A 25,436-nucleotide genomic window follows, 5' to 3' on the forward strand; every position below is an offset into this window, starting at 1 on the left:
GAGAGATTGGCTCAAATAAATAGGAATTCAGTTCCATTCCTTTCCTTTTCAGTTCAGTGTGCGTGTGTGTTTTTATAGAAACCGCATTGTTGTTGCATAGGATGCCATGGGAATATGATTAGCTTGTATATTCTGGCACACAATATGCTATTCTAGTGATTCCCCAACCCCTCTCCCTTCTTAGGCTCTGGGGTGCATGACGAATATTTACATCTTCTGGAGCTGGGTTTCTAACTACAACCACAGTCATTCATAATCATGTTAAGCACAGGAAATGCCATGAGTGGTGCAGAATCCTCTTTTTTGCTTGATAGCAATTACTTCATCATACTTGGAAACATACGGCTACCAAGCAGTATCTGGAAATATATTTGACACTCAAACAATTTAAAAAATGAATTGTGTTGATTTTAATCTCCAGAGGGTTATGTGGGCAAATATGCATTTTGGTCATTCCTTATAGGCTGCAGGACACCCATCAATCACAACAAATGGGGTTCATCTGGTCCCCTCACTCCATTTTTGGGTGTGTGGATACTCTGTAATTGTATGTGTTTCCTTCATGAACCTTTGGCCGTTGCTGGGGGCGGAGTGTTTGTTATGTGTTTGATTCTGCTGAATATTTACTACAGCCCCTGCACACACTTTATCTGAGCCACATTAAACACTGGGAATTACTTTTGAATAAATGTGCACTGTTCATTTATCTTTCTGCTGTTTCAGTTATTTTTATTGCATTTGATTGTTTTGCATAATTAACTAATTAATTAATCACCCTTTACCCTAAGATCCCAGGGTGGGTTACAACAATTAAAACACAATGTTAAAAATACTGCCTTTTGTTGATCCGCTTTATATGTTTATTTCAAACAGAAATGTAGTGTTTACAAGTTTTAAAAAATTAGTCCACACCGATGCAATATCTGTCATTCATTGAGCCCTTGCACAATGGGAAATTAGCCACAAAAAATGCAAAGAAAAGCAGGTGAAAGTTTGTGGGGATCTAAGATGTTCCTGCCATGCTCTCTGCTCCAAGCCACTATTGCTCTTAAAGGTAAAGGTAAAGGTACCCCTGCCCGAGCGGGCCAGTCTTGACAGACTCTGGGGTTTGTGCGCCCATCTCACATCTATTGGCCGGGGGCCAGCGCTGTCCGGGGACACTTCCGGGTCACGTGGCCAGCGTGACAACGCTGCTCTGGCGAGCCAGAGCCGCACACGGAACGCCGTTTACCTTCCCGCTGGTAAGCGGTACCTATTTATCTACTTGCCCCCGGGGGTGCTTTCGAACTGCTAGGTGGGCAGGCGCTGGGACCGAGCAGCGGGAGCGCACCCCGCCGCGGGGATTCGAACCGCCGACCTTTCGATCGGCAAGCCCTAGGCGTTGAGGCTTTAGCCCACAGCGCCACCCGCGTCCCTTATCCACCTTCAAATAACCTCCCATCACCACTGATTGACTGAATTTACATACCTCCTTTCTGCCAAGGCACCCAAAGCAGTTCATAATTAAAATACTAAAACGAGAACATTATATAAAATGAAGACTGACAGAGTCCACTACTGCCAACTGGGAGCTGATGTGCTCACTGGCCTGGCCTCCCTTGCTGCTGCTCTCCCTCAAGTCCTGCAGCAGCCCCATACAAAAAGGTAAAGATAAAGGGACCCCTGACCATTAGGTCCAGTTGTGACCAACTCTGAGGTTGCGGCGATCATCTCACTTTATTGGCCGAGGGAGCCGGCGTACAGCTTCCGGATCATGTGGCCAGCATGACTAAGCCACTTCTGGCGAACCACAGCAGTGCACGGAAACGCTGTTTACCTTCCCGCCGGAGCGGTACCTATTTATCTACTTGCACTTTGACGTGCTTTCGAACTGCTAGGTTGGCAGGAGCAGGGACCAAGCAACAGGAGCTCACCCTGTCGTGGGGATTCGAACCGCTGATCTTCTGATCGGCAAGTCCTAGGCCCTGTGGTTTAACCAACAGCACCACCCGTGTCCCGCCCCATGCAAAGGTCACCATTAATATGCCTAGCTTCTATATACATCCCTGTTTCCCGCAAACTATGTACAGCCAGGGAAATGAGGTTCTAGTGCAAACTTCAAACTGACGATGTTCCTGGGTGCTTAAAAAACAAAGGAAACAAATTTTGCATGCATTTTTAAAAAGGTATAGAGATGCATTTAAGCTGTTGATAGCATTCACCCCACCATTGGGCAGAGTGAGGCAATTGGCTCAAGTGACAGTGGTAGCGCACCAGCCATTCCTTCTGGCCCCCTGGACATTCCACTCTCTTGGAATTCAGAGCTATGGGTGGGCTACAAGCCTGTCAAGCACCCGCTAAGTGAGCACTAAAGGGCACTACCCTGTAAGTGCAAAATTTAGATTCAGCTGCCAATCCAATTTCCTTTAGGTGGAAGTGTGTTGGATAGAGTGCCATCATGTTCTTTGCCTCAGGCAGCAAAATATATTGGAACTGGCAAAACAGCTAGATGAGGACAGAGCATGCTAAGAGGCCATACACTGTTGACTGCCTGGGAAAGTGTGAAGACTGGAATGGAGTGGACTTTTGAGGAAGAGGGTATGGTTGTCTGACAAGAACAGTGAACAGGAACACACCCCACAGCAATGTTTTGTTGCATTGCAGATGAATTACCTCCCACGTAGTAACAATAAGAGACAGTGAATGAACATTGAGCAAGGTTCTGGTAAAAAGAAGTCTGCCCCTCCCCTGCCATGGCCTTAGGCAGTCTTCTTAATCCTTCGCCCAGGAGGAAAAAGCAGCCGCACCCTCCATCTCAGCAGGCCACAGTGGTTGGAGATTTCAGGGGAGGAGGGAGTCGTGACAACGAACAGGGGTCTGCCACAGAGAATGGAAAGAAGGCACAGAAGAATCCGATGCTGGGGGCTGTATGATAACAGTAAAACACACACACACACACACACACAGGAAAAACAAGAGAAAAATAATGTTTGGAATGACAACAGGAAAATAAAACACAGACATGTGTCAATGTCAAAATTTAAACTTGGAAAATTACAACTTATGGTTAAACCAAATTACAATGAGCAGTTTCTCTCTACAGCAGAGGTACTGGCAGGAAAGTATGTTTTAGGGAGCTTAAATCTAAAGGTTCAGGAAGGTCTGGTGTACCTCATGTTCCAGAAGATGATTTGCTCTTGTGGTAGGTAGAAGTCTGCCAACTCCTTCAAGTAGCTGATCTGTTGTGGAGGCTGTGAATGCCGCGGGGCTGCACTTCTCCTACCTGCCCCGTAGAATCCTGCTGTTTGTGAAATAAGTAGTGGCACCACTTCACATAAGTGATGGGTTCATTCCATCTGAGTCATGGATGCCAGTAAAAGCTGAGTCCGTAAAACCTGAAAATCATTCGTTCCAATCTGAAATCAGGATGGGTGTGTGATCCTCTGCCTCGTTACAGTCGAGATATATTAAACCAATAAATGCTACTGCATGTTGGAATAAATACTAGTGGTCATGGAAAACCAATACCGTGTGGCTGAAAGCAGGCATTTAGCTTCATCTCCTTTAAAAAAAAAAAACACTTCTAACTACAACACAAGCAATACTGCCTGCTTGTAGACTGGAGTGTGTGGTTTCTAACAGCTTGGTTGTGCTTTGCACGCCTCAAATAGCCCTGTGTAAGTCAGGCTCTGACATTTGAGAAGTCTGAAGGTTGTCATGAGGAACTAGTAGTCCATCGTCAGTGCTGGATTTACATATAAGCTAAATAAGCTATAGTTTAGGGCCCCACTCTGTTGGGAGCCCCCCCAAAAAAAAAATTAAAGGAAAAACACCTGGATGTACATTTCCAAAATATAAGATAAAAAACAAACAAAATAAAACCTACATACAGCAACAGTGTTTTGTGTTGTGCAGGCTCCTATGATGTAAATAATGGGCTCTGCCTGCTAGCCTGCTCCCTAAAATATCACTGGTTTACTTATTTCTATATCAATTACTTTGATAAAATACATATTTTGTTATGTGCAAATGGCGTTAGATACCTATTAGGTCCATAAATTACCATATAGCATATATTCAACACAAAATACAGCGATAATTTGTTGTTTGACAAAGGACAGCTGGACATATAAAGGGCCCCATTACCTTCAGTAGCTTAGGGCCTCATCAAGCCTAAATCTAGCCCTGTCCATCATCCTGTTCTCACGCTGGCCAACCAGATGTCTGTGGGAAACCCGCAAGCAGGAAGCAAGCACAAGATTGCTCTCCCCTCCTGAGGTTTCCAGAAACTGGTTTTCAGAAGTATTGCTGCCTCTGAAAGAAAGGCAAAGCAAGCATGAGGGGATTGTGGTCTCCATTTCATAACACAAGCACTGGAAAGACCCACAAATAGAAAAGAATATACTTTTAATGTCCGCATGTAAACAAATAAAAAAAGAGGCAATGAACAATATGCAAAGGACCTCTTTGTTCCTCTTTAATATGTTTTTAGCGTATTTTTCATACTTTCTGTGGTCTGGTACATGAGGGTCCCTTATTGCACATTGTGTGGCATTAAATGCTTTGCTTTAGCTACCTCAGGCTTTGTTTTTAATGAACACCAAGCACAAGAGCAGCCTAATCTAGATTAGGACCACAGTCCACAAGAAGGAGAAGTTTCTCTCTTCCTTCTCCCACCGCAATCCCTATACTGTATTAACCTTTTCGGTTGCAAACCTGTACTTGCTTACCAGGGAATAAGCACCATTAAACTCTGTGAAACACATATGTATAGGATTGTGCTGTTTTTAAAGATTGTTGCTGCTTCACTGATATCTTACAATTATTTATTAAAATTGTGAACTGCTCTTTATATTTTATAGAAATAGAGTGATTGCCTGCCTTGCATGTAGAACGCTCCATATTCAATTGTGTAGGCAAGTAATGAGATTGATGGACTAGTTTTTCCAGTCCATTAATATTTCTGGGTGGGAAATTCAGGTTGCTTTGTTACAGTTGCTTTGAAGCTCTTGCGCAACAAACCACCTTTTCCCGCAAAATTGGATGTATGTATGTGTGTATATATATTGTTGTTGTTTAGTCATTTAGTCGTGTCCGACTCTTCGTGACCCCATGGACCAGAGCACGCCAGGCACTTCTGTCTTCCACTGCCTCCCACAGTTTGGTCAGACTCATGTTTGTGGCTTCGAAGACACTATCCAACCATCTCGTCCTCTGCCGTCTCCTTCTCCTTGTGCCCTCCATCTTTCCCAACATCAGGGTCTTTTCCAGGGAGTCTTCTCTTCTCATGAGGTGGCCAAAGTATTGGAGCCTCAGCTTCATGATCTGTCCTTCCAGTGAGCGCTCAGGGCTGATTTACTTCAGAATGGAAAGGTTTGATCTTCTTGCAGTCCATAGGACTCTCAAGAGTCTCCTCCAGCACCATAATACAAATACATGTATACACACACACACACACACATATGTATACATGTATATGTATATATGTATATATGTATATGTATATGTATATGTATATGTATATGTATATGTATATGTATATGTATATGTATGTGTTTGCAATAAGGATAGGAAAATCCAGCAGAAAGGGCAGGATAACGCTTGAAGCAATGTCATCTCATTTGTTTTAAATGTTCGGAATATTGCATTTTAAAAATTGTTGTAACTTGCCCTGAAACTTCATGGCGAAGGATGGGCAACAATTCAAATAAGTAATAACAAAGAACGTCCCTGCAAACTTCTTATGAACAAACCAGAATGCTCAGTAACCAGGTAGTCTGGAAGTGACCTTGGAGAGTAGGGCAGTTTCCTATGAGTGTAAATATAGGCTGAATAGCCACATGTATAAAAAAAATGCTGTGAACATGCTTTTTTTTTTTAAAAAAAAAAGGTTTAAAATACTGTACTGTATACCTGTACAGTATATGTAATTTGGCATTAGCTTACCAGCGCCATCTGGTGTCACGTTTGTATAATGCACTTAAAACACACCTAAAACGTTTTATCTGCAGCTGTACAGCTGATTACTCAACAAACATGTGAAACGAACCGTGACTTTTGAGCATGGGAAAACAGCAGAACCTTGTGGGATGTTAAAGCCCAGTCGCACCCTGATTGTGGCATGCATGGCCAACCTGAATAAAATATGGCGTGTCAACCCCCCCCAATAATCAATCACATGATACGGTGCACACACACCATTTGAATAGCAATGGTCAATAACTGGGGGGGAGGGGAGGGGGGAGGTGCCAGGGCCAGATTTAGGTTTGATGAGGCCCTAAGCTACTGAAGGTAATGGGGCCCTTTATATGCCCAGCTGTCCTTTGTCAACAACAAATTATCGCTGTATTTTGTGTTGAATATATGCTATACAGTAATTTATGGACCTAATAGGTATCTAAAGCCATTTGCACATAACAAAATATGTATTTTATCAAAGTAATTGTTGAATTGAAATACAATTAAGAAGTATATTGATATTGAAATAATTATTAAGTTCTAACTTAAAATGATTTTTTATTCATAACCATTATTTTATTTTTATTTTTTTCTTATATTTTGGAAATGTACATCCAGTTGTTTTCCCCTTGAATTTTTTTTGAGGGGGCCGCAAGAGAGTGGGGCCCTAAGCTACAGCTTGTTTAGCTTATACGTAAATCCGGCACTGGCAGGTCCCCTCAAATATTTTACTGTAGGGGGTGGCAGTGGCATAGCGTGGGTTGTCAGCACCCGGGGCAAGGCAAGTAATTTGCGCCCCCTAACCCGTGGATTTGCGCCCCCTAACCCTAACCCCCAGATGTTGTGCCCGGTGCTGCCGGGCCCCCCCTGCACCCCCCACGCTACGCCACTGGGGGGTGGTGGAGGCGGCAAAGTGACCTCGGCGTCTAAGAGTTGGCTCCTAGGGTGGCACACGTTTTGGCAGGCAGGCATACATGCACTCCATCCTATGGAGAGGATTGGGGCATGTGCAGAGTGTCCTGAGAGAGGCACACCCTCCCGCACCTCTTGACGCGCGCTTGGCCCTGGCCAATGGCGACGACTATGGGGGAAGCGGCCCGGGCGCCCCCAGGCCAGGGTGCTGCCAGGTGGACGGGGCGGCGCGCGCGCGCGCGCGGGGCGGCACGTCCCACCTTCGCATCCCCCGCGCGCGGCAGTGGTACATCCTTGCGTCTCCCCCCGGCGGCTGCGGCGCGAGTAGTGCAGTCTGCGGCGCGAGCGCTCTCCCTGGACGGAGCAGGTTTCTCCGCCTGCGGGAGGTGGAGGCGAGCGCAGAGGGAGCGCAGCCCGCGTCGACGCAGCACGTCAAGGCAGCAGCTGAGCGCAGAAGAAGAAGAAGCAGCCCGCATTGCCAGCCGCGCGCGCTCGCTCGCCCGTCCTTCTTCTCCGTCAGGCATGGCGCGGCGAGGTGGGCTCTGGGCGCTGCTGCTGGCGGCGCTCTGCGGCGCGCTGGGCGCCTTCGCCTTGCGGCAGCAGGGCTCCGAGGCGGAGCAGCCCGAAGCAGCAGCGGCGGGCGGCGGCTCGGCGAACCGGCGCCGGCGCCTCAGCCAGGAGGACGGCATCTCCTTCGAGTACCACCGCTACCCGGAGATGCGCGAGGCGATGGTCTCGGTGTGGCTGCAGTGCTCGTCCATCAGCAGGATCTACACCGTGGGCCGCAGCTCCGAGGGCAGGGAGCTGCTGGTCATCGAGCTCTCCGACAACCCGGGCGAGCACGAGCCTGGTAAGGGAAGCCCCTGACGCAGCCCCCCCCCGCCCCCAGGTAGTGCTGGGTTGGGGGTGTCCTGGGTGTCTCCTCTTTCCTCCACTCCACCGCCCCCATTTTTCCTTTTGCTTTCTCAGGTGGAATAAACAACCTCTCTCCCTTGCAAATTCCTGCCTTGTTTCTCAGCATTGAGGTCACCGCGATCCCCTTGATGGCGGTAGGTCTATTTCGGGGATCATGAGCTCATGCAGGAAGGAGAGTTAGGAGACCTTTGAAATCCTGGCCATGGTGACCCCCTTTTATGGCAGAGAGGGTACAATGTGCTGTGTTCCCAGTACGGTTACGTGCGTGCGCAGACCTGGAAACGCATGCAACGGATGCTATGGTGATAATGATAATCTTTCCTGGTAACCAGGCTTTGAGGATCTCTGCCTACACCTTCGCAGCCATGATTTTGACTCGGCTTAGTGGGCTGGCTGAGGTGCTTGTGTCATGGCAGAGGCCACGTGCGACGCATTTCACCGTGGAATGGCTTTGGATGGGCAGCTGAAACCTTCCTGGTTTAAGGGAATTAGTTGGGAAAAGGATTCATCTGTGCCAGCCTTATTGGAGGGGGAAGAGAAGCAGGTAGAGAGCCATTTGGTGGGATGGTTTCTTATAGACTTGAATCTCCCGGTGCCATTGAAGCTGGCCCTCCCATAATCTTCCACCACTGGCCATGCTAGTTGGGATTGATGGGAATGGGAGTCTTAACTACACCTAGAGAGCCACAGGTTTCCCATCCCTGTTATAGATCAAGGTACCAGCCACATGTCAGGTTGCATAGGAAGGCCTCTGTCTTCAATCTTTAAAGAGCCAGTAGCCATTGATGGAAAGAAAGCCGTATATGTACCATGACTTGGTGGAGACTAGCTCCATCTTTTTCTGTCTCTCTCTTCACACATGCTTGCGCATGCACGCACACACACACACAATGTTAAAAGAGTAACACAGTTCCTCCTATTCAGAGAAATGCTTCTCCACAGCAGCTGCTTGATGCTGCTGTAGTAGTAGCTAAAATTTCTCTGAATACATGAATCGGTCAAATAATACCGATAATACCCATGCTGGTGCTGCCAGGTTCCATGGTGGCACACAGTGGCCAACAATATTTACCGTACAGTCTGGCTGGTAAGGAAATAGGTTCACACAAAAAGTTATTTATTTGCTTAGTGATTTGTAGCCTGTTTTTCTGTCAAAACAATTCACAAAGTGGAACAGAGTGACAGAATTGTGACATCCTCCTGCCACTTCAAGATATTTACTTTTTTAGCGACAACCATACGCACTGAAATAGTAACCTCTCTCTCCCATCTGCCAGTAGACTGTGGGTGCCTTGAGACAGGAGGGAGACCTGCCTGCAGCCCGATGTGGCACTACATGCTTTTGTTTACTAGCTCAGTTCTTTATTATTTAAATACTTTCATTTAATTAAATAATTTCTATACCACTTTTCATTAAAAGACAAAAACAAATATCAAAGTGGTTTACAACCTAAGAAAACATTACGGATGAAGATAAAGTATAAAGCACACATTTTTTAAATCAGCATAATTAACAGGAAAGTATGATATTCTTTTAAACATCAGAACATTACAGATAAAAATCAAATACAAAAACACAATAAACTCTCCAAAACAGCACCACTAGTAGCTAAACAAAACAACTGAGATAAGGAGCTGCACCCATCCACAGTGATGCCTCCCAAATGCATCCTTAGCATTCTTCCAAATCAAAGCCTCACATTTGTGCATTCCAACCAAGCATACAGATAATTAATCCCCAGTCAAAAAGTTATTAAAAAGTGAACGTTTGGTCTACAAAAATACATGGCAGAATTAAGCATAATTTACAACCAGCTCATTCATTCTAAGGCAATGTAGTGTCATATAACTAGCAACAAAACTACTCCCATCTAGACTCCCACCCTCATAGGGTTGTATTCTATACCGGTTCAGTGTCTCACACTGAGTGGTACTGAACAACTTTGAAACGAACAAAAGCATTATAACTCATATTCTCACTTCAGACAGCAAAAACTACCCAAGAAGGCTGGCTCAAGACATTTTGGTGCCTGGGGCAAACCACAAAATGGCACCTCCCTCCCCACGAAGGAAGAAGTGGGGAGTTAAGATCTACTGTACATCCAAATCTGCTACCCCTATGGGCCCTGCCACCTGAGGCAGTCACTTCACTTTGCCTCATGGGTGGGCCAGTCCTCCTACCCAATATTACATCACTTCTTTCTCCTACTTGGATAATACATTCCACAGCACAAACCTAAAGAGGTTGGTGCCCTCATGCAAACTCCAAAAGGTTTGCACTGTAATGTGGCAGCAAGCCAGATAGCCACAGATGTTTTTCTATCCTCCTTCTGGAATCAGCAATGAAGTGCTGGCTGGTTGGCATCTAGGAACAGAGTGGGTAAGCAGATGGAATGGCCCAGGAGCTCTCACTAGCAGCAGCAGCAGTAAAAATATATATCAAAAATCAAAATCAGAGCAGGTCAGCATCCTATTAGTTGTTGAAAACAGAGATCGCTGCAAATATCAAAGCTGCATGAATCAACACATGGGGCAACAGGCAATATAGCAATAGAAGTATAATGATGAGATACCATGTGAATGAAAACATTTCCATTTGCCATAGCCTTTGCTGTCTATTACTGTCTGCCACGGTAGAATGTGGACTTTCTGACCACTTGATTGTTATTTATTGTATTTAATGTTTTCAGCGGCATTACATATTCTGCATTGTATTTTCTTATTTGCTTTGAGGTGCCAGCATAACAGGTGGGATATAATTATTTAATCAGTAAATAATGAACATACAATTTTCATAAGCCAGACCTGCCAAACGAATATCTAGACCTTTGACAGCATCAAAAGATTCTGATGATAGATGCATACACCAGGCAACAGCAATGATGAATTCTAGAATATCTCTCTTACTGCAAGATAGAGCAAATGATAGAATGACACTCAGGATTATACATTGACTGATGAGCACCAGCTGTATAAGAATAAATTGAGTTAATTAGGAAATCATTGTATAATAATGGATAACTCGCTCTGTTTTAAAAGCCCTAGGACACTGGGAAACCAGTGTGGACTTCTTCCTTGCTTGTACCCTTGAATTATGCCAAGGTTCTGAATTAGGTTCTATTCACTTCAAGGGGACTTCACAGTTTATAGATGACCTTATTTGTTGGCCACACACACTGTCCTGGTTTGCAGCTTTCTTTTGAAAAGCTTGCTGAGCTCTTGGGGATGGGAAGCTTGAGGTTAATTGTTCTGCTCCTTTTATGATTTTTCATGACAGCAGTTCTGTGAGAGCCAGTGCTTAGAGTCTGTATGGAGCATGACATATGACAAGGCAGGGTTCGTCTTCTTGACTTCAGATCTATTATCCCTCAAACTAGCATTTCAAAGGGAAGCTGCCCATTGGCTACTGTGTCGCTTTTAGGAGAGGACAGTTTTTATGATGTCCATAGATGGAAATGCTGGGTCATGTTAACAATATTTGTGAATGGTGAAAATTGTGTTAGGCTGCAGTCTTGTATCTATTTATTTGGAAATAAATCCTATCAAACTCCATGGGGCTTATTTTTGAGTAGACATGTACGGGATTGCACTGTTAATGCGTATGTTAATGTGTGAAACTTATTATGTAGTAAGTCTGGGATGGGAGTTGGAATATCATTCTTGTTGAAGCAGTGCTCCTGCTGTCTTTGTCGTCAGCAAGTTGCCTGCTGACATACTATAATTGTATTGTACATATGGAGGCTGAAAAATCTTGGTTGTGATGGGTCTGACATTAAAAAAGAAGAAGCACAACAGAATGTTTTATATTTAGCATTCCTGTTAAAGCAACCAAACATGTCCCATAATCTAAAAGATAAAAAAGAGGCTCAGCACTTTCTAAAATTAGTAAACAAGTGCTTTTAACTATAAACTAAGATTTAGGCTTGCAATATATCAGGAAATAGGAAGAAAAAACAAAATAAAATGGATTATACAGCCTCCATGGTATCATCAATGGTACTGATGGACACTTCTCAAAGAACTAATACTATGGCACTAGTCTGCATAAATTAGAGCAAGACTCAGAAGCTGCTCTGCTGCTTTTTTGTGGTAAAGCTACAGAATGTACCAATTGTCCTTCATTGCCTGGAAAACCCAAGTCTTCAAAAGTTTTCTTTTTGTTCTTCCTAGGAAAACCCTGGCTCGCCTTAAGATTCAGCCACATGTTCTGTCAAGCCAAAATAGTTCTTAGCTGCTAGCAGGGCTTAATCTTTGTTTGGTTGTGTGTGCCTTTGAAAATTCCCAAAGCTGTACCCCTTCTAAGCTGAGCAACAGAATGATTTGACTTTTTAATTTGCCAAAGCTTTATTTTTATTAGAAACTCAGTGTCTTTATACCAAGAGATCAGTGAATTAACCTTGGGTTTTGTGAATAGAGGCTTGATTGTGAGAACTCCCAAATCTATTGGGAGAACAGTGTAGGAGTGATGAATACTGCAAGTGTCAAGAGCTAAGGAAGACATTGAAGGGAAGGAAAAGATCAGGAAGAAAACCTGCTTGGGACCATATGTTTGTGAAACATGCACACCATGTAAGGATGAATGGGGGGGGGGTTGTTTCAAGTATGTGTGTATGTGCACACACATATTTAAAGGGAAATATTCCAGAAAACAGCTTATAACATGTTTAAAAATACAAATCCAGGCTTATAAAACTGTTTAGAAAAATACAGCAAAACAATAAAATAAATGTTCAGCAACAGCAGCAAGGACTTATCCACACTCCACTAAACAGCCTCCATTTAGGACCCTTCCCTGCCCATTTTATCCCCCCCCCCTTGAATTTTTGTTAGTATTTCAAATATACATTCCAAAGTGTCACTGGTATCTAGTCTGGATGTTATACAAAACAGAAAAGGCAGTGGTCTGTGACTCATATTTCTGTTATTCCCATCCCTGCTGAAATTGTATGAAGCATGAATTTGTGGGTCTTGTCTCTGAGGAGTTCTATAGGGGTTGGATCCATGAAGGTTGGAACCCCCCCCAAAAAAAAGTGAGAAAGGTATCATAACAAGGCACTACTTCATCACAGGCTGAATGCAGTTTATGCAGAAGACTTAGCTGCATTGAAATAATTTCTGTACATTAAAGTGTTTCACCTTGTCAATTAACCATCATACAATCATGTTCAAAACCTGTGTCGTCGTGGGTTCCTCGTACTCAACATTTCCAGGTTACTTGTTCTACATGATTTTGCACTTTAGGGGCATTGCATCATATTTTGGAGCTTAGGAAGTGGCTGAGAATTATGTTGCATGTTAAGAGCCTAGCAATCCCTTTGCTAGCACAAACCATGGCAGTTTCAAAAGACTTCTGCCAGCACAAGAATTGGGTCAGCCTAGGTCCCCATCCAAAACCATGGAAATGGCATTTGAACCTGAGAGGAAATTGCCACTTTGAAGGTAAGATTTGAACTTGGGACTGTCACTTATCAGAGAAGATAGCTTGTAGATGCAACTACAGTGGTACCTCGGGTTACAGACGCTTCAGGTTACAGATGCTTCAGGTTACAGACTCCGCTAACCCAGAAATAGTACCTTGGGTTAAGAACTTTGCTTCAGGATGAGAACAGAAATTGCGCCGCGGCTGCGCGGTGGCAGCAGGAGGCCCCATTAGCAAAAGCGCGCCTGAAGTTAAGAACAGTTTCAGGTTAAGAACGGACCTCCAAAACGAATTAAGTTCGTAACCCGAGGTATCACTGTATGGATGTCTTTAGATTCGTGCATCAGGCTCAGCTATTTCAAGAGATGCTGAAGTCAGATTAGAAGGTCAGTTTCCACAAAGCTTATACTAGTTGCATTTTTTAAAGTGGTTTTAAAAAGTAGTTACATCCCACCTTGTTTCTAGAATAACAATAGACACACTTAGAACATACATTTAAAGCATTGTGATACCACTTTAAACATTCATGGCTTCCCCCAAAGGATTCTGGGTGTTTGCTAAGGGTGCTGAGAGTTGTTAGGAAACCATCTAGTCCCTTAGAGTTCCCTGTGAAGTGGGATTGGTCATTATACCACTCTGGGAATTGCATTTCTGGAAGGGGACGGGGGTCTTCCACCAGCCCTCAGCACACTTATCAAACTAAAGCTCCCGTAATTCTTTGGGGGAACCAGTGACTATTTAAATGGTATCATAGTGGTTTCACTGTTTGATGTAAACGTGGCCAATACGTTAAGTACTCTGTGGAAGGCCAGTAAGTTTGTTAGACTGATAAGCTAACAAATCTGGTCAGCTGTTGCAGTCATATATAATGCACATGTCTTCTGTCTGAGTGCATACTTCAGGGAGCTTAGATTTCATAAACAAGCTATACATACATACATATATATACAGTATGGCTTTATGTTGTTTTTAATCGTCTTGCAAAACTTAGAAAGCACAAATTAATACAGTTATTGCTCTTCTGTTTGATTTATTGAATGACACTGAATAAGAATTGTTAAATATTGTGAGCTATGCTGATTCTTGGAGGAGGTCTGGAAAAGGAAGAGGCTTAGCCTGCCTGCTAAAACTTATGTCATATAGATCTGTGCCTCACTTTGTGAATATGCACATGATCATATTTTGTTTCATGTATATCACGCTGAACTTTGAGACGATCATTTAGGCCTTAAAGTGAGCCCCCAATTGTTCATTGGCAACAGAGACTTGCTATCACCACCAAGCAGCTGACTGCACTACAAAGTTCCCTAGCAGGGACTCCATTTTGCAGTGAACCTCCCACCAAAGCAGATCTTGAAGTTGGCATGAATCAGCTGATTGGCGGTGACTTCAAGCAACACTTGAATCAGCTTGGCTCATCCTTTTGTTCAAGGGAAAAATGAATCACCTGACATCATGAAGTCAGGTGGTTGACAGGTGGGTGCCTACCCCCACCCCACCTGCAAGAGTGGCCCACTGTGGGTGAAGGAAACCAGGAACCCATGATCTGGCTGCTGGAGAGAAAAGGTTCAAAGGTAAAAATTGCATTGCATTGAGCTGCAGTTTATACATTGGATTTTTTTTTAAAAAAAGAAGCAATCTTGGACATATTTGAAAGGTAATATTGCATCGTATTATAGCGTGACCATGGGGTGCCTCAGGGTTCTGTCCTCTCCCCCATGCTTTTCAACATTTACATGCAGCCACTGGGAGAGATCATCAGGAGGTTTGGGCTGGGTGTTCATCAGTATGCGGATGATACCCAGCTCTACCTCTCTTTTAAATTAGAACCAGTGAAGGCGGTGAAGGTCCTGTGTGAGTGTCTGGAGGCGGTTGGAGGATGGATGGCGGCTAACAGATTGAGGTTGAATCCTGACAAGACAGAAGTACTGTTTTTGGGGGCAGGTGTGCCTGAATGGGGTAACTGTGCCCCTGAAGGACCAGGTGCACAGCGTGGGAGTCATTTTGGACTCACAGCTGTCCATGGAGGCACAGGTCAAATCTGTATCCAGGGCAGCTGTTTAACAGCTCCATCTGGTACGTAGGCTGAGACCCTATCTGCCTGCAGACTGTCTCGCCAGAGTGGTGCATGCTCTGGTTATCTCCCGCTTGGACTATTGCAATGCGCTCTACGTGGGGCTACCTTTGAAGGTGACCCGGAAACTACAACTAATCCAGAATGCGGCAGCTAGACTGGTGACTGGGAGCGGCCGCCAAGACCATATAACACCGGTCTTGAAAGACCTACATTAGCTCCCAGTACGTTTCCGAGCACAATTCAAAGTGCTGGTGTTGACCTTTAAAGCCCTAAACGGCCTCGGCCCAGTATACCTGAAGGAGCGTCTCCACCCACATCGTTCTGCCTGGACGCTGAGGTCCAGCGCCGAGGGCCTTCTGGTGGTTCCCTCATTGTGAGAAGCAAAGCTACAGGGGACAAGGCAGAGGGCCTTCTCGGTAGAGGCACCCGCCCTGTGGAACGCCCTCCCATCAGATGTCAAAGCGATAAATAACTACCTGACATTTAGAAGACATCTTAAGGCAGCCCTGTTCAGGGAAGTTTTTAATCTGTGATATTTTACTGTATTTTGGGTTTCTATGGAAGCCGCCCAGAGTGGCTGGGGAGACCCAGCCAGATGGGCGGGGTACAAATAATAAATTATTATTATTATTATCATGAAGTCAGGTGGTTGACAGGTGGGTGCCTACCCCCACCCCACCTGCAAGAGTGGCCCACTGTGGGTGAAGGAACCCAGGAACCCAGGATCTGGCTGCTGGAGAGAAAAGGTTCAAAGGTAAAAATTGCATTGCATTGAGCTGCAGCTTATACATGGGATTTTTTTTTTTTAAAAAAAAGAAGTAATCGTGGACATATTTGAAAGGTAATATTGCATCGTATTATAGCGTGACCAAGAAATTGAACCCTAGATGAGGTTGTGCAAAAGGAAGGGCAGGACCATACATATAGGGCCATAGAGTAAATTTCAGCGACTGCAGTCACTAGGGGTGAAGAAAGCAGATGGAGAGAAACATGTTGAGGTATTGATTAGATTGCACAAGCAACTAATCTGATTCCAGAAGGCATCCCAATCCCAGGAAAACAAGATGTTACCTTATACAGACCAATGGTCTATCTAGCTCAGAGTTGTCAATAGTATACTAATTGTCAGAAGCTCTCAAGGGTTGCAGGCAGGAGTCTCTCTCAGCTACACCCAGAGATGCTGGGGATTGAACCTTGGACTTTCTGCATGTAAAGCAGATGCTCTGCTACTGAACCATGGCTCCTCCCTAAATATTTCTACCTGTGTTTTGTGTGCCAGCATTAAGTTACTTTAGGGTTGGCACATTTGGACATATTGTCACATGGCTCTAGAATATTGCTGTTGAAACATCATGTCCTCCTGAGGACTAATGGACTGGTGTCATTCATAGATAGATAGATAGTTTTAATATTTTCCATAACATCCATATTTTATATCTTTTTTTTACAACTTCATTTAACCTTCAGGCCTCCTCCCTTTCCTCCATGGATTTCTAAAATCATGGGGTCAAGTATGCTTCCCCACTTTAATTCTGACCACCCTTTTAATATACTCCAGGGTGGTCTTTTAGCTCGCCACTGCTTGTTAGTTAATAGAGGTTTACTCAGCAGATATTAAAATAAAATACAGCGTGTTCACACTCTTTGTAGCTTGTAGAAAACTTCCTGTAGCTCACCACAGCTGGGATGGACCTAATGGACTGGTGTCTTGAATTAGTTGTAAGAAAAGTTTTTCTTTCTAAAAAAAAAAAACCTCAACGACATAAAACCCTTTATTTAAATACCCTACAAAGTATACATTAGAGACAAGAATAGTTCTCCAGGAACAGATCTGGCTTATTGTGTCATTCTTTTAAAAGTATCTTGGCAAATCTTGAAAACCAATTATGCACTTAAAAAAATACAGAGTGGCTTTTTTCCTAGACCCTTCTCCTAGAGCTGCTAAATGTTAAAAATGGGAGAATGCCAGCTTTTGCTTGGCCAAAAGTCTTTGATGGTTTATTGAATGCTAGCAAAGGATAATAGATTTTTTTTTTGTGTGAAAAATGTAACTGGACTACAGAGTTCCTATTTACTGTGCCCTTTCTCAGAGATAAGTAAAACAAAAACATAGACCTCAGGAACAAGTTGCCCCACAACACCTTGTCTGGAGAACTTACATGATCACAGGCTATATCTTGATTGGAATTTGCTAAATGTAGTTTTGATGTTGCAGCTCATTTTGACCAACGATATAAAGGGGTCACATAATCTGTAGTTTCCATTGCCTCACAAAAAAGTAATAAATAATAAGCTGTCTTACTCCTCCATATCGATGTTGCTTCTCTGTAATAAATGGTTTGTGTCTTCCTTTTGCTAATCGGATCAAAGCATGACTGATGACTTAAATTATCTCATCTGGATTCTTCACAGCATTTCACACCAGCAACATGAATCACAGCAATTGAGGCAGATGATGTGCAAGAAAAGAGGAGAGTGACTTAGCTATAGCATACTGCATTGCCTAGATAATGTAAGGCTCCTCATGGCAGAGGACCCAGAAATTGTAGGGATATGCATGTGGGGATATGTAGGGACTTTCCATGTCCTAGTGATTCAAAAGTCAAATGCTGCCTTAGTCTGGAGGGTTGTTACTTTTGGCAGTCTTCCCTGGGATGCCTGGATTAAGTTATGATTCTGAAAACCTACAACATAAAGTGGCTTGGGACTATGTTGTCTGAAACAATTGCATCTTTGCTGTGGCCTTTCCTTGGCATCATTCTCACATACTGAAGTAATATGCTGAATTATATTAAGTTGTCATGCACAAGGCACGAGAGGCTCAAAGCAATTTATTTATTTTTAAATTATTTTTATTTGCCATTTTCTGGAGGTTTGTGGTACTGCTACATTTTCCATGTTGTTCATTATTGTTATCTCCGATTACTTTTTATTCTGACTTCCTCTGGTGGTAACTGACAAGAGCCCTGTTGGATCAGTCCAGCATTCTGTTTCATACTGTGGCCAACCAGAGGCCTTTGGGAAGCCCATATAAAACAGACCATGAAAGCAATAGCTCTTGTCTGGTGTTCCCAGCAAATAGTAATTTGTAGGCATACTGCCTAGGAATCAGAGGCAGGCAGTGACTTTAACTAGAGTTGTAGAATCTGATTACATTTTGGTCAGTCCTGGCCCTTGTACTGTGGATGGTTTCCATGCTCAGTTGCTTTTCTTGGTGAGAAAATAGAGATGATGACTGCATACACATTCTCCTTCTTTTGACGGATTCTGCTGTAATCTACAGCCTTCTCTGTCTCCGAAGCCCAAGCGTGAGGGAATGGAACATAGCAGCAGTCAAACAGCATCATTCCTGATACAGCTGTTGCGGCTCAGATATTTCTTGGTACTTATAAATAGTGGCATTCAGTTGTATGTCATTTTTATTCACCTAGCTACAGAAATTCCATGTGCATACAACAATGTTTTGTTCTGCTGCAGTTATCTGGCTTGCACGTCAGTGAAAATTAAGCATGCCTGAATCTTGTGTGTGTTTTAAAAACTAGAATCTAGTTACTAAGTGTTGGTTTATTTAGCATTCTTCAGTGTTTGAAATGAGTTGATCTCACTTGGTGCGGAGCACAAGGGGTCGGCTTTCTATTAAATGTAGCGCTTAAGCATGGGGCTAAAATCCTGCCATTTGGCATAAATATAGGACAAATACGGTTTCAGTCAAAACCAGAACGCAAGTAAAATGCTTTGGAGTGTCTTCAGCAAAGGGGGAAAAAAAGATTCTGCAGACTGAAAGCCACATGCTTTGCAATTGCTTAATCAACATGTCCACCAGTAGTTTTTCATCATCATCTTCTACTTCTAACATGTTGGCACTGTCTGACTTCCCCATCATAATTCTGAACACCTTACTTGACTTGCCTTTGTATTGCTCTACCTTTAGCTGAACCGATCACTGGAATGTGGCACTCAAGCTGAAAAAGGTCCTCCCCCCTGGTATATGTGATGGAGGGCATTTCCATATCAACATATCTTCATTGTAAGGGAAGCTGCAGGCATGGTGCTTGAAATAAAGGATCTGTATGTGCTGTGGAGCTTTAATGCCAAAAGAGGCACTTAAAGTAAGGAACACTTGGCAACTCTCTTAGGAAGTAAGCTGGTGCAGGAGGACAAAGAACGAGTCCTTTGGGGATATCTTAAAATGTCTGAAAATTACATGTGAGTAAAATTTAAACATGACTCAAGAAGATATATTCCAAAGGTCTATATGGGATGTTACAACAGCTATGGGGCTTGAATATTCATGCGCTATTATTGTGCTCTCCAATGTGGGGTTTGGGGCTGCACTTTGACCGTTTCTGCTACAATCAGAGCACTTAAGCAAACTCCCTTTCCCCCAAATCTCTTGTAATATCTAAATAATCTTTTACTCACTTAAACTCCCCAGCGATTCAAAGGGCCTTGTTGAGTTCAACTTACAGCAACATTTTTCTTTCTCGCTGGTGAAGCCATAAAAATGTGCACGCTGAGTACTTTTTAATGAAGGGTGTTTTTTTTAAGGGAATGGGCGTATTTCCTGCATTTGGCAATAAATGTCAGTTTAATTTACAAAAAGTTGTAAAATGCTTTGGAAGTGCACTGTAATCTCTACCTTTAAAGGGATGCTTTTTCAAAACAAAAAATATGTTAGCAAATAATTGGCTCAAAGAAAAAGAAAGGCTGCCATTTTAAGAAAGTGCTTTAACATTATTTTTAAAGATGCTTGTGGGTTCATCCAAAGGTTTTATCTTTTGCAGTTATTTTTTAAATTGATGGAAAACAGAGATACTTGGATCTGTGAAAATGCCAAGGATAAAGCATGTATACAGATGTTCACGCAAACATTTTCATTAAAGAAGACAAGATAAAGTGAACATATTTGTTGTTTATAGTGGCTTCAGAAATTGGTGCTTCAAATATGACCATGTTGCTATTTTACAGACTAACAGGTTAACAGAAGAGGTCCTGATTATATGCATCAATTTGAGTTGACTTCTGTGGCCTATTTATTTGCTATTGTAATTGTAGGAATGTTGATGCTACAGTGTAACATCTTGTTTTGGTGTGTTACAATATGCTGGATTGTTCCTCCAATAGATAGTAAACTTAATAAGAGGCTAATAAAAGAATCACTTTAAATTAAAGGAACTCTGTGCCAAAGAGAGATAAATACCTTACTTGGAAAATTCCTCCTTGTGTGCTAAATACTACCCATGCAGAGCTACACTAGAACTATACAGAAAGTCATCATTTGTTCTCGAGAAGCAATTGGCTCTTAGGCAAAGCTTGTTGCATGGGTTTTAACACTGAAGAGATTCTCTAGAGAAGTTTCTGACCTTGCCAGAAGGATTGGATTCAAAGACTTTATATACTCTTTTCATATTTCCTAGGATTTCCCCAAGCAGCATGTTGTAAAAACATTATTGAACCTCTTCAAACATTGCGAGCATCAGTGCTAGAAGGAAAAAGGGGTGGGAGTAAGAGAAGATGGAGACCAACATGAAGGGTTGTGTGTGTGTGTTTAGGTGAAGGTGAAAGAAGAGGACTGGAAATTTTCCTATTGAAATCTTGCACACTTTTTCAGGAATCCTGGAGCCTTTCTCCTTCAAACTGTTTGACGGTGAAATGAGAGCCTTGGAAGGTGGTAGATGACAAAGACTGGGTGGCCGCCTCTCAGGGGTGTTGTAGTGGTGGATTTTGTCCTTTGGCACAGGTTTGAGTAGATTGGGTTTCCCACTCTATGGTTACATTAAGTATTCACATATACTATATTTTTAACTGTATTTTTATTACTTCTTTGATTTATTATATTGTATTTTATTGCATTATAATTTGAATTGTATGGGATTGTGGTACAATAAAATACAATATGTAAGAAATAAAAGAAGCAATAAAACCATTAAAAATCATACAGCATATAGCACAGTACATTACAATTTCCACAACAGGCAAAAAAAAAAAAAAAAAAAAAATTAAAATTAAGTGGTCCACCAAAATCCTTGGCAATTTTCAAATGGTTCGCAGGAGAGAAAAAGTTTTAGAACCAATGAGTGTTTGTTACTCATGACTGCTGTGCAGATTATGTTCATTTCCCTGAGGCTTTCAAGGCTGCAGCTTAAAAAGATGTAAAAGAAGGTTTCATAATAATAGTTAAACTTGGTGGATTGTATCCAGTGTTTACTCATTGACTTTTCGCTTTCACAACTCCATTCCAATTGGATTTAATAAAATCTGAGGCTCCGCTAATTTGGGAGAATGTGGTTATACTTGTATACTTATATGTCGTGGTACTTTTGTCCAGCTAAGAAAGGTGAGTTATTTCCAGATGGATCTAGGGGCCAAATGAGACATTACAGATTTGTGACTGGATCCTCTCATGATGTGAGCCTTTGTTTCTATAACTCCTAGTACAGTGGTACCTCAGGTTACATATGCTTCAGGTTACATACGCTTCAGGTTACAGACTCCGCTAACCGAGAAATAGTGCTTCAGGTTAAGAACTTTGCTTCAGGATGAGAACAGTAATCGTGCAGCAGTGGCACGGCAGCAGCAGGAGGCCCCATTGGCTAAAGTGGTGCTTCAGGTTAAGAACAGTTTCAGGTTCAGAACGGACCTCTGGAACGAATTAAGTACTTAACCTGAGGTACCACTGTAATCTGAATGTGCACCCTTCCAAGTTTAATTTTTGTTTTAGCTTTTCTGTACCTCTGATGTGTTGCCGGAGAGCAATATTCTGCCACTATTTTATGTGTTCCCTCGCACCTTGACTCTAAAACAGGAGTGGGAACTCTGTAGCCCTCCAGATGTAGTTTGACTCTCAACTTCCATCTGCTGCAACCAGTATGACCAATAGTCAGGGTTGGGAGTTGTAGTCCGGCAGCGTATGAAGGGCCAGAGATTCACCACTCCTGCTGTAAAGGTTTCATTTTGCCTGAGAAAATGAGCAAGTGAGGATCAAGAGCACAGAGCAGATCAGGTTGTAAGCATCTCACCAAAACTCTCTCTTGGAATTAGACACAGGAGTAGCCCTCGATCACTATTCAGCTGGCATGGGATCTTATATAAGCATGTAACCTTCCTCTGGCTCTCTATTCATCTGTATATATTGTGGATATTTTGTTTATCGTTAATGGCATTAGTTGCAAGATTTTCATACCTGAGAGTGGGTGTTCTTGAAGCCAAGTCACTGACCATTAGGAGTCTAATTTCTTTGTATGGTGTACTGTGTTGCTGGCTGCATTTCCCTTTGCAAACAGACCCTTTCTGTCTCTTTCTGATAGATGGAGCAAATACTTTTTTCCCTGTGGAAAATTTGTGGCACTTGCAGAATCCTTCTCTTCTTTCCCTGCCCTCCCAAGTTTGAGAAGCCCCATTTAAGCCACGCAGAATGTTCCTTCCCTGATTTATGATTTTGCAACAGCTGATATCAGTTCAGCCTCATGTCACAAGGCGTGCCATATGGAAACTGATAACTGCATAAATCTGCCTAGGAAAAACAAATTCAGGTTTTCCTCTGAGTAAAATCTCTTGAAATGTAGTTTCCTAACACAGGAGAAAATATACCTGGTTGCATTAGTAGTGTTGGAAAAGAGGTACTTGGACTCACGCAGGCCCATATGACTTGAAAACCGTGGAACTGTCTGAAATAGAAGTTGCTATGGTTACAGAGAGGATTAGCCGGCTGAGGCTGCTTCCATTGGTCTGCGACTAGCACAAGTTGCTTGTTTGAGTAGCATTAAAATGTTGTCTCCTGCTGCTTTTATGTCAAGACCATCTGGTGTAGGCAGTATTTAAAGGTGCAGCCCTGCTCTGAAAAATGCTGGGCAGCATGTTTGGTTTTTTTATTTGTTGTAACTGGAGTTTATGAGGTTCACAGGTTTTCAAAGGGGACAATGACACCTTAAAAGATTCTCAGTATGTGTATAATAGCAAAACATGCTATAGGCGCAGCAAGCTGCCACAGTGCCTTTTATGTTGATTGCACATATATGTACTCCTGTTTATTTCTTGGAGGTGCCACCTGTTTAATCAACTAGTATTTAAAATGTCTTTACATGTAGGAAATTTCTGTATATAAATTATTCTGGTACGTGAAATTTGCTGGCAGTTGAGGAGACAATTTTCACTGTTGGAGGCAATATATCTCTGAATGCCAGATCTTGCTTGCGAGCTTCCCATGGGCAATTGGCTGGCCTCTGTGAACAGAACGCCAGAGGAGTAGATGGGCTTTATAGTTTCAAGATTTTGCTTTAACTGATTCCTTTAGTGTGAGAGATGTTACCTCTTCATGTTTATTTATAAAGATCATACAATTCTTCAACTCTGATTTACATCAGGTGCTTTTGGATTTCCACAGATAACCCCCCGCCTTTGCTTTAGTGATTTATGCTATAGCAATTCATTATTCCCAAGAATGTAAAAACAGATTGGTTCCAGTAATATCCCATTCTAAACAAAAGCAGATCCCATCAGATTGCACAGAAAAAATGTGCTCTTGGGGCCAAACATTGTGTTATAGATCTTGCATTAGGTGATTTTCAGGAGGTTAGCATGAGTGTAAGACAACAGAGAATTCAGCCCTCTGCATTGAAACTCAGCCAATTTAAATTCAAATCTTGATGAGAGCAGTACTAGGAAACTGTTATGTAGGGCAGCAGGAATGTGCTTCTTATTTAAATTTTGCTAATACTATACATTGCACATGCACACACGATTTTGTCCTAGGTAGTTCGAGTGCGTTGCAGAATGTAAAGTGTTTTCCTGCAGAGGATGCTGCAGCATTGGACAATATCAGATAATGAGCTAGGGGGAGAGATGTGTTTCTTGTGGGCACTTTTTCTCTTCTTCTTCATACCTACAGTGTTTTTCGCTCTATAAGACGCACCAGACCACAAGATGCACCAAGTTTTTGGAGGAGGAAAACAAGAAAAAAAAATATTCTGAATCTCAGAAGCCAGAACAACAAGAGGGATCGCTGCACAGCGATCCCTCTTGCTGTTCTGGCTTCTGGGATAGCTGCACAGCCTGCATTCACTCCATAAGATGCACACACATTTCCTCTTACTTTTTAGGAGGGAAAAAGTGAGTCTTATAGAGCAGAAAATGCGGTACTTCATTTATATGCTTTCATGGTTGCTAGGCCCATTTAGTTTTGTTAAACATTTTTTTTTCTTGGGCAGTTGTGCAACTGAAGAAGAAAGGGGATGGCCCTCCTGCAAGGGGAACCCACCCTTTAACTGAATAATCCTGCCCAGTGTGAGTGGCGACCCATCCTAGGACCTGCTCCATCTCCTGCAGAAAAAAAAAAACTTATCATGGGTTAGTCCAACATTCCGTTTAACTGTGTGACAGGGCAGTTGCGTAATGAAGAGGGGGTTTTATCTGCTTCACTAATCCACAGATTTCTAAGCCTTCCTATTAGAGCTTTGGCTTCAGTGCAGTTTTATTTTTAATTATTTAGAAACACAAGAGTTGCATTCAACCCTGTATGAGCAGCATTCCACTCATGCAATGGGACTTCCTCTTCCTTACCCTTAACACCCCTAAGATCTGCTCCAGAGGCTGCAGAGGAGTGGAGGGGGGAGTTCTACTGTGCAAGCCGAAGTCTATTGTGTGAGCAGAACAGCAGTGTTGGACACAACCAGTGATTTTTAGTCTTCTCATTGTCTTCATTGTGAAGATGATTGCATGAAGAAAATAAACTTGTTTGTATGTATACACTCTTTAGCAAGGAGCAGACCCTCTTGAACAAGTTGGCTCTGGACCCAATGGATTGTGACAACTATTGCCCACTTGAAACAACTGCAGACATTCCTGGATAAAATTGAAAATCTGGATTCATTTCAGCCTTGGGACTCAGCTACATAAGTAAAGAAAAAGTGTTGTACAGTATATGCGTTATAACACTGTGACAACAGATGGCGCTGTGGAGTCCTGACTTTAGCCAGCGTGTTTTCCCATTATGAAGTTTACAATGTGTTTTCCTGAAACACTTTTTTGATGTGTCTAGATCCAGCCTTGGTCACCTTGATGGATGACCTTTATAGAGAGAAGCTCGGGGAGAGTGCAGCCCTCCTCCTTCTGCTCAATGTCTTAGTCACTTTTGGTTCCATTGATCATGGTATCCTTCTGAACTGATTTTGTGGGATG

General features: G+C 42.8%; 1 protein-coding gene across 1 annotated transcript in view; it reads left to right on the top strand.

Moving 5' to 3' along the window:
* Positions 1 to 7,176: 7,176 nt before the first annotated feature.
* CPE (carboxypeptidase E) overlaps positions 7,177 to 25,436 on the top strand; it is a 72,396-nt gene continuing 54,136 nt past the window's right edge. The window contains exon 1 of the mRNA XM_082237242.1: positions 7,177 to 7,699. Within this exon, the coding sequence (XP_082093368.1) occupies positions 7,372 to 7,699 (328 nt within the window). The 5' untranslated portion in view covers positions 7,177 to 7,371. The remainder of the gene's footprint in view (positions 7,700 to 25,436) is intronic.

Source organism: Podarcis vaucheri (genome assembly GCF_965113315.1).
Source record: "Podarcis vaucheri genome assembly, chromosome: 9".
NCBI lineage: Eukaryota > Metazoa > Chordata > Lepidosauria > Squamata > Lacertidae > Podarcis > Podarcis vaucheri.